The 16301-nt window shown below is 33.7% G+C and overlaps 2 protein-coding genes across 3 annotated transcripts; both read right to left on the bottom strand.

Annotated features, from left to right (window-relative positions):
- Positions 1 to 3881: 3881 nt before the first annotated feature.
- LOC118034141 (probable 1-acyl-sn-glycerol-3-phosphate acyltransferase 4) lies at positions 3882 to 6632 on the bottom strand. 2 transcript variants are annotated; one of them, XM_035039350.2, is made up of 4 exons: positions 6422 to 6632; positions 4964 to 5596; positions 4689 to 4819; positions 3882 to 4403 (listed from the first exon to the last, which is right to left on the bottom strand). In XM_035039350.2, the coding sequence occupies exons 2-4, from the start codon at positions 5584 to 5586 to the stop codon at positions 3991 to 3993; spliced, it is 1167 nt and encodes a 388-aa protein (XP_034895241.1). In that variant the 5' UTR covers positions 5587 to 5596; positions 6422 to 6632; the 3' UTR covers positions 3882 to 3990. The 2 variants fall into 2 exon arrangements, with proteins under 2 accessions (XP_034895241.1, XP_034895242.1); XM_035039351.2 differs by having other exon boundaries at positions 4964 to 5580.
- A 4118-nt stretch (positions 6633 to 10750) lies between these two features.
- On the bottom strand, positions 10751 to 12256 carry LOC118034142 (fatty acid elongase 3-like). Its single transcript, XM_035039352.2, has one exon. It carries the CDS (start codon positions 11838 to 11840, stop codon positions 10929 to 10931), a length of 912 nt encoding a protein of 303 aa, XP_034895243.1. The 5' UTR covers positions 11841 to 12256; the 3' UTR covers positions 10751 to 10928.
- Between the last annotated feature and the right edge of the window lie 4045 nt (positions 12257 to 16301).

The following is a 16301-nucleotide window of genomic DNA, read 5'->3' as shown; positions in this document are numbered from 1 at the left end:
TATGCGTCTAGTTTTTGCAGTTTATGCTAATTTCACGTCATCCACTTCTTATTCAGCCAAAGGATGAGGTAGGGCCTTGCTCCATTAAAACATGATCAAAGCACACGAACAATGAAGCTAGCTGGAGCTACTAATTGACTGGAAAGAAGCAAATGTTCAGTACTGGCAATAAGGGAAGCTTGACTGGTAATTAACGGGTTTCGAAGAGGGGCAGTAGAAAAATGATTCAGAAAATAAGAAACCATTGCTTTGGCTGAAGCTGAAAGAGCATCGAGTCACATGAGAACCTGCTATCGCCCCCTAGACAAAAAGAATCATCTCAGAAATATTTGGCTCGTTTTGAACATCGAAGCATAAAAATTGCTGAAGGTTAACCCTTCACGTGGCAAACATCAGCACTTCTTCCCACTCTCACACGTCCTGAGGCGAAGGCAGTTAACATGCATGTGCTAGCTTCCTCTTCATCCCAGGAACAAGCTCACTAAATCCCCCCCTCCCCGTATTTTATTCAAGCTCTGCTAGATTATTACTTCTTATAAAAATAAAATAAAAATGTGTTTTGATTGAAAAAACAAAAATGAAAACGTAAAATAAAATGTTTCTGGGGATGGTCCCAGCTGAGGATTGAAACACTATCGTCTATACTAGAAATTACTTGACAACTAGTGTATAAACTAACCTCTTTTATTATCTTTGATTCCATGTTTACTCTCAATTTGTTGTTTTCATGTTCTAAATAGGTTTGGAGCTCCAATCTCGTCATTGTAACAGGACCCCATCAATTAGTGACAAGCAAGTACATGCCGGTATCGACCTTCATCATCGCTCAATGTCCACATTCCTTTCACAAGATATGGTCAGCAATAAACCTCTCCATTCTTGTCGGCTAAGAGATCAGAAAGCCTTTCAGTTCACACAACATCAATGTAATGTTTGCTTGCTTGTTTTGACACAAAGACACAACAACACGTAACCTTGTTGTGTCCCATACTAGCTATTTCATCACACGATGGATCTTTGTCCCACCAAAAACGTGTATCCACTGCTTAATCAGGCAAACTATTGCATTTTTAAAATGATTGTGGTATTGATCTATTTACTAGAGAGCTTCAGCTATAAGTCTAAAGCAGGAAAAAAAGACAGCCTATGTATGAACTAATATAATGTGATTAGTTAGAGGGAAGATGGGTCGTCACCTAACAGGTTAGAAATTCTTGTTGAAAGGTCGCGTCGCATCACAGTTTCATATGAAACCTAACACACGGACACAAATTTTATATGGTTGAAATAGTTCCAACCAAATGTTTCGAATTTACCAGATAATGATTTGTCATTCAGGTGAATCTGGTGACTCTGAACCACTTCCCTTCTCTTTTTGCTTACTTCTGTTGACAAGATCAAATGTTGTTGATCTACAAATGACAAAAGGCATATCGACTGCAACTGTTTTTATCATGTACAGCGATGGCATCTAGGACCCATTTTTTTGGAATGTTTTCATGTCTATTCAATATGCAGATGGTAAGGAATTGACAAATTGGGTTAAGGGGTAGAAGATGAGTAGAGAAACGGTAAGCAGAAGATATGGGCAGGTAATGCAGCAGTGAATCGTCATGGTAACACAGGCATCCTAAGCTGGGCCCACTTGCTTCTCTATTGAAGCAAATCCTAGTAACGCCACCTTTTTTTTCCCCATTTTAGTTCAACAATCAATGGATTGAAGTGCACAACAAAACATTCATCTTCTCTAAGCTTCAAACCCTCCAGTGCAAATCAGTTTATTTTTCCTTTTGCTAAACCTCGAACAGATCTCTTTCAGAAGAAACCGCAATTCATCTAAGGCCTTGTTTGTTTCCCGGAAAGTAGTTTCCGGGAAACCATTTTCCAAACTTTCTTGTGTTTGTTTGTCATTAGAAAAGTTGGTCAACGGAAAACACTTTCCGGTCAACGGAAAACACTTTCCAGTCAATTTTAGTCAAAAAAAAAATTGACTTGGTTTTCAGGAAAGTGTTTTCCTTTTAGCTGTGTTTGTTTTCCGGAAAGTAGTTTCCGGGAAAGCACTTTCCAAACTTTCTTGTGTTTGTTTGCCAGTAGGAAAGTTGGTTAATGGAAAACACTTTCCAGTAAAAGGAAAATTTGGCTTGGTTTTCAGGAAAGTGTTTTCCTGAAAAATTTGAGGGGAAAACACTTTCCGGAAGTTGTGAAAAATTTAGAAATGTCATTATTTGCTGATTATATCAAATTTGATCCTCAAAATTTTGATTACTATATATATTTTGTTTTGAATATTTATTTTTCAATTTCATCTCTTAAAATTTTATTTTTATATTAACTTTGGTCCTTATTTTTATAATTGCTATTTGCTTTTTTTCTTATCATTTTTTTATTGAAATTTTTTATTTATCAAATTTGATCCTCATTCTTTTGATTGTTACTTATTTTATTTGAAATAATTTATGAAATGTTGATTATTATTATTTTAATTTCTTCATTTTTTAATTTTTTTTTAATTTTTTAAATTTGATCCCTATTATTTTGATTATTATTTGGAGATAATTTATGAAATTATATATTTTTTTCAATTTCATTATCATTCAACTTTTAATTTGTAAGATTTGTTCCTCATTATTTTAATAAACTTGAAAAAAATAAAATATTAATAAGTTATTTTCCAGCTCATTTTCCATGACATAACCAAACACTGGAAAGTGTTTTCCAGTTCATTTTCCATAACACTACCAAACATCAGAAAATACTTTTCCGGAATTCACTTTCCAGGAATTCACTTTCCCCGGAATTCACTTTCCAAAAGGAATTCACTTTCCCGCAAACAAACTTAGCCTAAGTTTGGAAATGGTGTGCTTGGCAGGACAGTAGGACACGAATTTCACGGCATCAGGAGAAAAAAAAAACAAAAACGCACTCAGAGACAGAGAGAGATTTGATGGGCTGGGCTGGAGAGGTCAGGGCTTTGCTAATTCTTACTGGACCTGGGTGAAAGACAACATACCTAGTATTGGGCTAGACAAGACTTGAATCCACATCTTGCGTGTGAATCTAAGATAGCCCAAATCCAGCCCAACGAATCCGATGTACTGGTGATTCTTTATAGCACAGAAGCTGCAAGCTAGCAACTTCGGAGTAGGATGGTTGTCACCGAGATGAGATCCTATTCTGAGAACTCTAATGTATAGTTTTGAAATTGGTGGGTCGAACTAGAACCCGGCCGACTTGAAGCTGAAATCAGGCTAAGCTAAAGAAAAAACAAAGGAAAAAAAAAACCCGGCATGGCCCGATCAAGACTTAGCCTCAAATCCGTTGATTTTTTTTTTTTTTTTGCTTTTTTTACTAAAACGATGTCGTTTTGATTTAAAAAAAAAATAACCTAGTCGATCCGATCAAAACCCAAACCTTGAACCGGATCAGGTTTTAAAACTATGCTCTAATGCAAAAAGCGAGTATGAGACATGGACAGGGAACGTAACCTGTCTGAGAACTGACACCCAGGAAGTAGAGAGAGAACCTGAGTGTATGAAATCAAGTTACACAGCCCACAAAAGCACTACCGAGCTGACTCTTAGAGAGAACTTGAGCGGATAGAGCTGGTTCTTTACAGCACGGAAGTGCAAGCTAGCATAGAAGAACTTGAGAGCTGACTCTTGGTGGGGACTAGAGCTGACAGCTAACCCAGCCTAATAGCAAAGGTTGTTATGCTCCATCTTAACTTTTTACATCGAATAACACCATGGTTTTCAGGGCATTCAAGTGATGAAGCATTTCTATGCTTCATGTCAAAACATTTTGGCGGTAAACTTGCATTCTTTAAAACCTAGGCAGCAAACAGTTCTGTCATGGTGCTCAAACAATATATCAGAACAGTATACTGAAATAGAACATTTGATCATATTGCTTCTATGTTCACAAGAGACGTTAACTGTAAGTCTGACCATCTTCTATAGCAAAACTATTAATTTCTTGCACTAAGCAATGCTATATCAAATTTGTAATGGGTAATGGCCGGAATTTAAAGTGAGTAGCTGAAGCAAGGTAGGCACATGCTAAACTCGCATATGTTTTGAACCAAACGGATGAAAAAAATGTAAGATAAATGAACAATGCAGTCAATAAAATTACCACAGTGAAATTTACCAAGCATTTCACTGTAGAAAGTTCTTGTTCAGTTCCTTCATTAGGGAAATGGCCTCGAGCTTTGAAGTCTAAAAGCAACTGATCCTTGAGCTGGAACCTATCCATTAACCATGTAGCAGCCTTGGCATCAGAAGCTGGGATATCCTTAACAGGGATACGCTGGACATGAATGTGAACTTCTGAAGGATCTGTCCCAAATACGTTGTCCAGAAAGGTAGGCAATTGGTGCTTATATGCGATACTGACATCATAAACTGCAGCATAAGAAACATGATTAAGTATATAGTAACTTGCAGAAGGAGCCATAAAAAGATAGGAAAAAACTGATTTCTTCTCATCAAGCAATAAAGGTCATGATGTTGGGATGAACTTAATAGAATTCCAGAACTGATGAGGTAATACTTAGCAGCAGTGATGCACTGATAGTGAGACAGGCTGCTTTTTAAAACAGTATGGAATCAAATCAAATATATATATATATATATATATATAGCATATGACCACCGCACTGACAGGAGAAAAATTGATTTGAAAAGAACCTGCATCCAAGGAATTCTGTAGAACTTCCAAGCATACGCCAAAACCCCTTGTTTTAGGAAGTAGAACATTTGCCAGCACAGGAAGTCCAACTTCACTGGCAAACTTTTGGCTCTTCTGGCATTTCTCTTCACTGCCAAATATTAAAAAAGGGATATCCCACCAATTACTCTATGTAAGATATCTGATTTTAGTAGCCAAATATATTTGATAAAAATTAAGCTTAATGTTATGAGTAAATATGCCTGCATAAAGAATACATAGGAGATTAAAGTACCTAAAATCAGTTCCTTCCGGGAAAAGTGCTAGCCACAAGGGATCTCGAGAATCCTTGAAAGTCGAAAGCATTTGACGCATGGCAGGTTCATCAACTTCCCACTTCCTCTCTACTGAAATGAACTCCAAAATATGGAATCCCCACCCAAAGACAGGTAGTTTCATCAAGCTGCTCTTGAGGATATACTTGATGTAACCCAGGCACCCCTTCCGCAATGCTAAGTTCCACAAGTACATCCAATCAACCTCAGTTCTGTGATTAGCAATTATCAAAACACGTTCCTTAGGTGGAACTAAATCTCCAGAAAATACAACTTTGGTCCCATTTATCTTTTCAAATAGAAAGGGCCACAAAGCTAGCCAAAGAGCAAAGAGGAAGGATGTTGCTTTTCTACAATAGTGTATGCTGAAAAATCGCATCAAGACAGCTGCAACAGGTGCAAAATACACTACAAACATAAAAGCAGTAGAAAGATACACCAACAAACATATAAGACCCCTTATCAACCTAAAAGGAGTTAAAGGGTAATGCTTTAGTCTATCATCGGATTTGAGAGGCTTGAAAGTTTCTTCCATCTCCTTTCCAGATTCAATAGCAACCACCTCCTCCAATGCCAGCTGCATTACAATGTGCCTGAAGAATCATTTGAGATATTCCTCAACCTCATTATTTTACAAAGAACAAGCTAAAAATCCAAATGAGAACAAAATATAGAAAAAAAATGCACGAGCACATAATGCCATGCTGCTAATCATTGTCAAACAGCCAACTGGAATTAAAAAATGAACACAAGAACTCCAGTTCACAGGTCAATCCATGGTAAAGTCACAAACAAGATTGCATGCTTTCTTCAATAAAAACCTTCTCGTGTGAATAAACCATGGCTACTGAGGCTCTTGAATGTCAGTGAAACAGAAATTCATGTGCACCCATCCTTTCCCCAAAAAATGGAAGACTTGATGCGATTCAGCCTCACTGTGTGAGGATTTCATAGAAGTAAAGGTTGCTATACAAAACAAATAATGGTTGACTCTAGACATCCTAAGTAGTAATTACCTACAATTCCCACTGTATGACATTCATAAGTTAATCTCGGCCATCAAGCTATAGTCCTTCAATTAAAACTACAGTTAGCATAGACAATTATATTAACAATTCCAGTGTAAGACATTCTATCCAGTCCTGATTTTCATAAACAACACAATTGCCTTTTTGGTTAACCTAAGCAAGCACCTACTCATTCTCTAAACCTCAAAACCGATAGATTCACATTCCTAAGACTAAGACAATATCGTTCATAATTAAATTGGAACCTAAACATCAAAAATCATAAATTCCATCAATTCAAACACGAAGACACCCCATTCTAAGCTTAAATAGTTCGAATCTGAAAGAGCAGCATAAAATTAAGAAAACGATCTGTGAATTGAAGTAAAAATGAATTGAACGATGAGTTACCTGGTCTCTGGTTAGAGAGAGAGGGAGAGTCAAAGAGTTTTAATTCGAAGACTCGGTTATTTTTTATTTTTGTTATTTAGATGGAAGACTGAGTTTTTATCGAGAAGAAGATAACAAGCAGAGCAGTGCACGCGTAACAGAGAGGGCAAAGCCAATAAAATAGGAAGAATTTTGACATCTAGATTCGTAAAGATCGGCCAGAGGATAATCCCACCGCATCGCATCAGTTTATTAAAAAGAGGTGTTCGGTATTTTTTAAGTATTTTTTTATTTTAAAATATATTAAAATAATATTTTATTTTTTAAAAAAATATTTTTAATATTAACTTATTAAAACAATTTAAAAATATAAAATAAAATTTAAACAAAAAAAAATTAAATTTTATATAATCCGAACACAATATTAAATAAAGTTTGTTAGGATATTAATTACAATTTATCTTTATGCAAAAATCTCACTTATAAAAGTTAGATTTTCTTGTTTTTAATGTTTTTTTTCATGTGTTTCATAAACAAACATTAATTTTTACCGAATTCTTTAAACACACTTTAAATAATTATCAATCTTATTATACTCAATTCAATTTAATGCTAGGTCAGATGTCAATTTATTTTTAAAAAAATCTGGTTTTTAAAAAAAAATTAAACTAGGTAGATCTGATTAAAATGAGTAATTTTATAATGTTTAAATTTTAATTAGTAATATTCTATTAATTTTTTAAAAAATAAATAGAATAACTAGAAGATAAAAATTCTAGTAAGATATATTTTTATTATTTTAGATGAGATGTGAATTTAATATATATATTTTTTTATCTCTGTGATTATCTATCTTTTTCTTGAGATAAATTTAAGATGATAACTGATAAAATATAATTAATTATTTTCATAAAATAAAATTAATTATAAATATAGTACCTGGCACCTAGTATTCCAGCTCCAGCAGTTTCGTTTTGGAACATAGAAAAAAAATAAAAATAAACCTATGTGTCGGGGGTTAATTACCAACCAAAGAGCTTGCGTGGTAATTAAATTGTCCAGGCAGATATTTGTGTTTTTGTTGCTAACCAGGTTTCTAGAACGGCAACGAGTCAGCTAAGCGTGCTTTATTTTATGGCTCCGAATTTCAGGTTTGTATAATGGTACGGATGGTCGGCAGCCGCCAGAGATTTCCTGATTCCTTCTCTGATTTGCTTCCAGGATGGGCTTCTTTTGAATTAGCTAATCTCATAGGTTACGAGTGAATAAATAAAATATATTAAAATAATAATTGATAGTGAATAAATAAACAAGGGAGCTTTGGAAGGGTCGAAAATGAAACGAAAGAAGTGTTTTGTAAAGGTAAAGAAAGGAGAAAGATAGGAATAGATAAATGGTGTGGTTTTTACAGCTAAATATGAGTTTACAGCTCAGCAGATTTATTCAGCAGATACGGTGTTAGTAAATTAATACCATATGCTTAAATGAATCTTCAGTTTCTAGATGGGTAAAAATGTTGGGTTCAAGATTTTCTTCCCATTTCATGTTCATATCGGTCTTTCCAAGGTAGTCTTTTCCTCGATCTTTCCAGACGAGAAAAAAAAAATCTAGAAGCCTCGTATTTTCTTGTTTGAATTCTCCAGACATGATGCAAGTTGGGAGTATTTTTGTAATTCAGCACTTAAAAAATTAAAATTAAAAATACAAAAAATATATAAAAAAGTAAAACAATTTAGAGAATTGCATATGATATATTCGACTCATGAGTCATAATATTACTTATAACTCTCGCTAAAAATAAATTGGCACAGTTTACAATAAAAATAAAAAAGAGAAATGAAAAAGATTAACATGGAAATAATAAAAAAAAGATTTTAAAGGCACATCAAAACTCTATTAATGACATCCATGATTTCTTTGGATTCATCTCGTCAAGATATTTCAAACAATACCAGTAGTGTCTTCACTAGAATTTTGATATGTCTTCAAGATTTTTTTTTATTTGTTCTCTCTCCTATCTTGTCAAGAGTTATGAGGAGGGGAGAGACAAAAAAAAACCTTGCAAACTTGTTAAAGCTCTGACAATGACACTAATAGTATTACTAAAAAGATATTGATAAGATAAATTTAAAAACACCATGGAAGGTCATCGGCGGTGATCCAAGTATGTAACACAAGTCATCCGAAGGTAAATGAGTCTCGACATATTTGGATTGTTTGTGTGGCCCACTCTAGTCACTGTTTGTGATTTTTTTTTTCTGTCGTTGTATTTGTCTCATCGATATATTTTCAATGATACCGATGGTGTTGTCGTCAGAATTTTGGTATGTTTCCATATTTTTTTTCCCCTTTCTTTCCTTATGATTTTCTCTCTCTCTCTCTTTTTTTTATTGTAAATTATGCTAGTCTATTTTAGAGTTTGAAAGAGTCTGTAAATAATACTTACAGCTTATAAATTGCAGATATCATATGTGATTTTCTTTATTTTCCTTTATGTTTTTTGTATTGTATTGTTTTATCCAATATTTTTTTTGAAAGTGCTAAAAATCAAATAAAGAAAAAACTCTGCCGGTCGCTTAGTCAGATTAAAGAATGATGTATACCGACGAAGTTTGGAGAAGAATTTTATAGATTTTAGGCCCTTTTCATATCTAATTAATGGGTTTGGAGAGCCGTGAAGAAGTGGTTGGTTGGTAATCTATGGTATGAAAGGGATTTTTTTAATATTTAAGTAAGTAAAAGTACAGGATAAATGTAAACTTTTATAAATGGGGACACGAATGCAAGAGAACTTAATATTTTTTTTAGAATTGACAACTTGTGTGTTTAGGATAAAGGTGTGCTAATGTGTGATTTGCTCTTTTTTTTACGAGATAGAAAAAATATAAAAAAATAAAAAGCATGTAAAACTTATTTTTGATGACGGCTTTTTATATATTAAAGGGATTGTAAATTAAAAAAAAAGAGTCAACACGCCAATCTCTCAAATATCCTAATCTATGGGCAATTATATGAGATATTAACCCGTAATGATGGTGGTTTTTTATTTAAGATAAAAATCTTGCCATGTTAACAGCTTGCCAAGTGTAAGCGTGACAACCACTATCGTGCGAGACATTCATTAGGCTAGGCTTACCCGGATGCTAGATCCGAGTCGAGTTCCCCCACAAGTGCAATGCTACTCTTAAGTCTCCTGGGTAAATTGGGCCTTCGAGAAAGGAATACTATTTGGGCCTCTTCGAATCTCCTTGGGGTTTATGCGTTCCTTATGGGCTCTTCCATTTCCCTATCCGGGCGTGGAAGTCCTGGATGTAGAGGTTGACCATCTTAATGTCGGGCCCAATACCGGGCTCTTGCTTGTGCATAACTTGGGCTCAAAAAAGATGGCAGGCGTGGGCTTGTCATGTACATTGTTCTGTCACATTTCATCTACCGTTTGATTTAAGTTAAAAAGGTCACATAAAATGCGAAAACAATTATGCATTTCGTCCTATTTGGAAATGCATACCAAACAAAGTTTACAAAACTTTTTATTTTCTTGAAATTTATTTTTTAAGTTTTTTTAATAGTTTTGATGTCATAAATTAATTTTAAAAAATAAAAAAATATATTATTTTAATATATTTCTAAAAAAAACATCTTAAAAAAAATTCATTACAACACATCTAAGCTGTCTCTTAGTGTGAAAGCACGATGGGTTTTTTTTTAGTTTTCTAGTCACCATTTGAGAACCAGAAGAATAGCACCTAAGGTGGATTAATTGTGGCTAGTAATTGGTTCATTTTCTACTGTGCCCCCGTAAGGACAAAGCATGACATTGACCACAGCAATTTCTAAAGCAAGATCGAGAGGTTGGACTTCGAACTTGTCTCGGACAGAAGAAGCTTCCCTGCATTTGGAAACGATAAAAGCATCTGGTGGATTGTTCAAGGGATTGAACAAAGAAAGGGACATCACCATTGAATAAAAAATAGCTTCTAAATGGGATCGAGTTAAACAAGTCTTGCTTTTTCCATGGCTGACCAATTGAAATAGCTGACCTTGCTCGAATCACAACTCTCCTCTTTTCTTTGCAACTAAAAAGTAACAACTAGACTAAGGCCAAAGTAGTTTCCGGGAAACCATAAACTTATTAGGAAAGTGGTCAGGTCAATTTCTAGTCAACGGAAAGTTTTTAGCTGTGTTTGTTTTTCCGGAAACAAGAAAAGATCGAATTTCATATTTTGGTCATTTGCTATTTGCTTTTTCCTTATCATTTTTTTATTTTTTTATTGAACGTAACAGGAATACTTTTTCACTTTCCAAAAGGAATTCACTTTCCTGCAAACAAACGGAGCCTAACATGAAAGGCCTCTAACATGAATCCGATCACGTACACTTTAGTACCTAGCACAATTACACTTTTGTCTGAATAATCAGAGAACAAAAACTCAAGAACTGAAACAAGAAAAATCATAATAAAAAATTATTAGAAAAAAAAGAGAGAAGCAAAAAGAAAGCTAAGGGGAGACTCGTTAATCTCAATCCATCAACTACCCTTATTGTCCCGCTTCTCCGAGCCAGAATGCAAATGCCTTGAAGAACCCTTAAGTTCACTCAAGGAACCGCCCTTTCTCTTGTTCGAATACATCTTCAGATAAAACTTCAAAAACAACAACAAAATCACAGCATTTAGCATAGAATTAAACCCCCAAGCTCCAATTCCATTACACCCTCCTTTCAATATATGCAACGAAAGCACCCCAAAATGGCAAACCAAATTGCAACCCAACAACACAACCTGACACCTCACTACAAAAGGGAAACAAGCTCTTGGAAGCCCAATTGCTGTCCAAAACCGGTACCCATAAATGACAGAGTACAACAACGTTGTTAAAAGGATAGCCAAGACTTGAAAAGACTGAGAATATTCAAGCCAGAGAAATGACATGAACAAAAGTATGGATTGATTGAACAAGGTAAAGAAAGTGAGTTTACGGTGTTCCAGGACTGTTAAAAAAGTACGTAATAAATGAAGGAATCGAGAGAGGTAGAAAATGTAGGACCAGAAGAAGACGCGGCCAGAGGGTCGGGTGCCGAGAGGGAAACAGAGGAGCCACTGGAAAGCCGTGGTGGTCTTGGTGCGCCGCCAGAACCAGCGCGTGTCACGAATCTCAGCAGCGGTTGAAAGAAGAATGCCAACAAAAATCACAACCGATGCCATCACCATTGCCAGGCTGTGTATTGCTGGGATTGGGCCAAGTGGGACACGGCGGTTAGTGCGGAGAATTAAGGAGACCACAAGGTGGAGGATGGCGGCAGAAATGATGTAGATGGTGATGGCGGAGAAGAGAAAAGACCACGTGGAACCCCATGATTCGGTCGGGCTCCATCGGAAGTTAACAATCGATGGGTGCTCTGATAGCCAATATTTGGTGCTCTGTATTATAGATAGTCTCATGTTTGATTACAACCCTGGAGAATTGTCAATCTGATGACATGAAAACTTGTGCTGTTAGAAAACCCTGGAAATTGTGAACCTGGTGCTTTTGACGGGAAAGTTATGATTTTTTCAAGCTGAGAATTTTCTTGGTATTGTTGGAGACCGGTCATGAATCGAAATGGAGAAAGAAGAAGACAATTGGGTTGAGTTTTATGTGTTGCTACATTTACTGGCAGCGATGATGTAAGGTGGAGATGAACAACGGTTACAAATATTTGGACCACGGCTACTGAAATGTCGACACCGTCATTCGGCGGCGTATGATACATATAGTGATGACCGAAAAAGAAAAGTTGGAAGATTTCTTAACACAACTTTTCTCAATTATTGGCGTGGTGATCCTGGGTCGTCGAGATTTGTGTTTATGTTATGGATTTTCCTGTTTCTCCAATGTATATTGTTACGGAAAGCAACCTATATATATATATATATGGGAAACCTTCTAGATATTATTGGATAAGTAGTTGGTCAATCCTGTAGAACCTTCAGCAAGTTTAAGATATGTTAGCAAGAAGAAGAAAAGGAATTGTTTGTATGTATTATTTTCTTTTACATAAAGATAGGAGGCATAAATAATTTTCCTGATAGATGTGATGTTTATATAAGGACAAGAAAAACAAATCTCTTGAAAAAATTATTATCATCCATGTTGTGTTTTTAATTCAAATAAAATAAAATTTGTAAAATGCAATTTTTCTTGCATGTTTCATATAAATTCGGTAAACATTATAGTTTTTTCTAACGATAAGGAGTTTTTTTTTTTTTTTTCAATTCGGAGTCAATTGGGATCAAGTTTTTTTCATATAATTTTAAAAGCACATTTCCACAATGATCCGATACATTTAAAAAAAATTAATTGACGATGATAGAATTTTTTTTTATAAAAAAAAACATAAAGCAAACTTCCTTACCTATCGTGCCAATGACTTTTTTTTTTTTTTATCTTGACAAGAGCTGTTTTAGCATCTCTTTTGGCTATCCTGTTGAATATCAAAAAACTGTTGAAGACCAGCCATTTTTGTGGTTATTGCTCATGGAGATACCCTAACAACTATACTAGAAGAAACAGAGGCATGGGTTTGAAAATTAAGAGCATATTCGGTATCGTTTTTCATTTCATGTTTTTATTTTCAAAAACCAAATTCAAAATGGAGACAAAAAACTTATTTCTTTGAGTGTGTTTTTTTCAACCCATTTTAAGCTGTATTTAATTGAATTTGAACTATTTTTTTAAAACATTCACATTTCAAACCTTTACTCCAACGATTATACCTTTAAAATACTATTAAAATTGGTTTATAAAATATATACCGTGATTTTTAAGGCCAAAATACACGTGGGACCCACTCACATTTATGATTAAAAGAATTCAATATGGTTATTTTAATATAAAATATTAACATATTTTAAAAATTAATTAAAGATGAATAAGAAATTATTCTTAATTTTAAATATAAAATAATTTTGTGGATATAGACTTATGAGTTTGGGCTTGAGTTTAGTTAATGAAAATTATTAAAAATTTATTTGATTAATAGTTTATTTTTATTACATGAAGCATCTTGGTACATGAAGCAAACATTAATTATGTGATAGGGATAAAAGTATTCATGAACATGTTTCATGAATTTGAATATTCATTAACTATTTTATGAATTATAAATATTGTGGGATTCAAGAATTTTTTTTTTGTTATTTTCTGTACTTGTAATTGGTTTTCATGAAAAAAAAACTTGTTATTCCATTATGTTTTTCTACTCTAAAGCTTGGGTTTATGTATATGTAGAGAGGTATTGAGATTATTGAGGTCTTAGATTAATCTTTTGTAGAGAGAGATTGTGTATTGTTCAGCAAAATTTGTTGGATCTTATTTAAGAATTCCCCACCAAAGAAAAATTATTGGAATCTTGAAAAACTCATTGAAACATTTACACTAAGCGATGAGCATTAAAGCTTAAAGGACAATAAAAAATCATCAACAATAATAAATTTTTATTAATTTTAAAGTATTTTAATAAATAAATATTTTTATTTGGTTAAGCTTTAGTTTATATAATGATATGTTGTATGATTAATATGCATGGTAAGACCTTGTTCTGATATCAATTACAAGTTTAATATGCATGTTATAATTTAGATTTATAATCTTTTTGTTATGATTTCAATTTACTATATCTTAATTACATTGCATGTTTATAAAATAAAATATACCTTTGAAGTCAGGAAATAATAAAATAATATTTGTAACATAATAAATATAAGTATTTATTGTCTTGTAATCACTCTTGTATGTTTGTTTATAACTAAAACAATTTTTTTCTCTGAAATAACAAGGATTTTTTACTATTAAATTTGTATTTATTTGTCTGTAACCATTGCATTACGAGGAATTAGTCAAACTACAAAAGGATAAAATAGTTTCTAACTAGGCTATAAAAATCACCCGGAGTATTTTTATTTCCTAGAGATCCTTGCACATCATTAATAGTATGTTCTATGACCTTCACTTCAAGACTGCAATGGCTTTTTCTTTAATGGATCTCTTCTGGGATGTTAATCTCTTCTTGAAAAAATACCAGTACAAAATCTCTCGGGGGTGTTGATGGGAGACCCTTTGAAGATCAAGTCAGTACAATGTATTTTTTATGTAACAAAATGCATTAATGAAAATATTAATGAGCTTTTATGAAGATTAGAGAAAAAAAAAGAAAAAAAGATGTAGAATTAAGGAAAAAGAAGCAAAGAATGTGTTTTTGTCTCATAGTATAAGGTTTCAAAGCCCTTCATGTATATTAATACTTCATTTTATATTATCTTACTTAACTTGCTTCATACAATGTAGGAGGGATAGAGATGTAATCTTATAACAGTAAAATAATATTATTCAATTGTCCTTGCCATCACATCTAATTAATATAAGCATTGGCTACTTGTTCATATTTAATAGGATGTGATGGGTATCATAATTACTAACTCAGACCCAGAGTACGAGGGGTTTGGTGTAGAGTGACCCGTCAGTTATGCACCTAATTTTAGGGATGTTGGGCTCAACCCACGCCCAAAGTCGGGGAGAAAATGGAGCATAGACGTATCCAGGTCCACCGTGGAGCTGGGCGTGGACTCGTCCAGGTCCAACATGGGGCGGGGCATAGACACGTCCAGACCCATCGTGGAGTTGGGTGTGGACTCGTTCGGGCCCAACATGGGGCTGGGCGGGGACGCGTCTAAGTCCAACACGGAGTTGGATACGGTAGCATCGGAGCCCAACATGGGGTCGGGCAGGGACGTGTCCAGGTCCAACGTGGAGTTAGACGTGGTCGTGTCGGGGCCCAACATGGAGCTGGGCAGTGACGTCCGTACGCCTAACGTAGAGTTGGGCGTGGGTGTACTCCAACCTAATTGGGGTTGGATACCAGAAAATGACATAACCTCATTTTAAGTTATAAGTTTCGCTCATTATCTTTTAAATAAGGTTGATTCGAGAAACCATGACCCATTAGTTTCTTACAATTTATTTAGTAAATTCATTAAACAATTTATGATTATTTACTTCTTATGAATTGAACATTTATTTTACTTTAAAAGTAATAATATACTTTTTGAGTCGTGATACAACAATGTTAGTAATTAATATTATCATAGGATAACCTCGAGGGATATAGTTTAATTGGTCAAGTTATGTGTTTGTCTAGGTATCATTAATTTGAGTCCTACAAAACTTAAGGCCACTGGAGACTTACATAGTCGTTAACTTCAGGACTTATAAAATTAGTTGAAGTGCATGTAAGCTGGTCTAATATATATATATATATATATATATATATATATATATATATAAGAGATAATTAACCAAGTGATTAAATAATAAGATAAATTGTCATGAAATGATAAATAAAAATATTTAATAATTTATTACATAATATAATGTCCTGAAATATCTCTAACAATCCCAGCTTACATGATTATCATGTTCATATTCAAGTGAATGCGATTGATGCATTAGCATATTTATTATTCTACCAAGAAAAGTAAACATATATTAACATATTGATTGCGATTGAGATTGATACATTAACATAATGTAATTTATATATCTCAATAACCTAAGCTTTCGCATGAATCAACAAGGTGTCTCTCTTGATGTTTATTTGTTCGCCTGGAAAAATTCACTCGATGTTTCCAAGATTAAGCAGTATTTTTTGGTTTTATTTCTCGACAATTAAAAAAAAAAAAAAAAAAAAAAACACAGAGAGCATGAATATATGTATTTTTAGGTAATATAATATCCGTTGAGCACAAAATAGATTCAATGAAATTAATTGTCTTAAATCAATAACAATTCTCAATAATAATATTGTAATGATTATTTTTTAAAAATATTTTTATATAAAAATATATTAATTTTTTAAAAAATTATTT

This window comes from Populus alba, chromosome 14 (assembly GCF_005239225.2).
Source record: "Populus alba chromosome 14, ASM523922v2, whole genome shotgun sequence".
Taxonomy (NCBI): domain Eukaryota; kingdom Viridiplantae; phylum Streptophyta; class Magnoliopsida; order Malpighiales; family Salicaceae; genus Populus; species Populus alba.
This window is presented reverse-complemented; position numbering and strand designations above follow the sequence as displayed.

Coding starts and splice junctions, on each gene's coding strand:
- LOC118034141 (XM_035039350.2), bottom strand. CDS start 5,586: ATGCAGCTGGCATTGGAGGAGGTGGTTGCTATTGAATCTGGAAAGGAG. Junction 4,820..4,963: donor CCGGAAGGAACTGATTTTAG/GTACTTTAATCT, acceptor AATATTTGGCAG/TGAAGAGAAATGCCAGAAGA. Junction 4,404..4,688: donor ACAGAATTCCTTGGATGCAG/GTTCTTTTCAAA, acceptor CTTATGCTGCAG/TTTATGATGTCAGTATCGCA.
- LOC118034142 (XM_035039352.2), bottom strand. CDS start 11,840: ATGAGACTATCTATAATACAGAGCACCAAATATTGGCTATCAGAGCAC.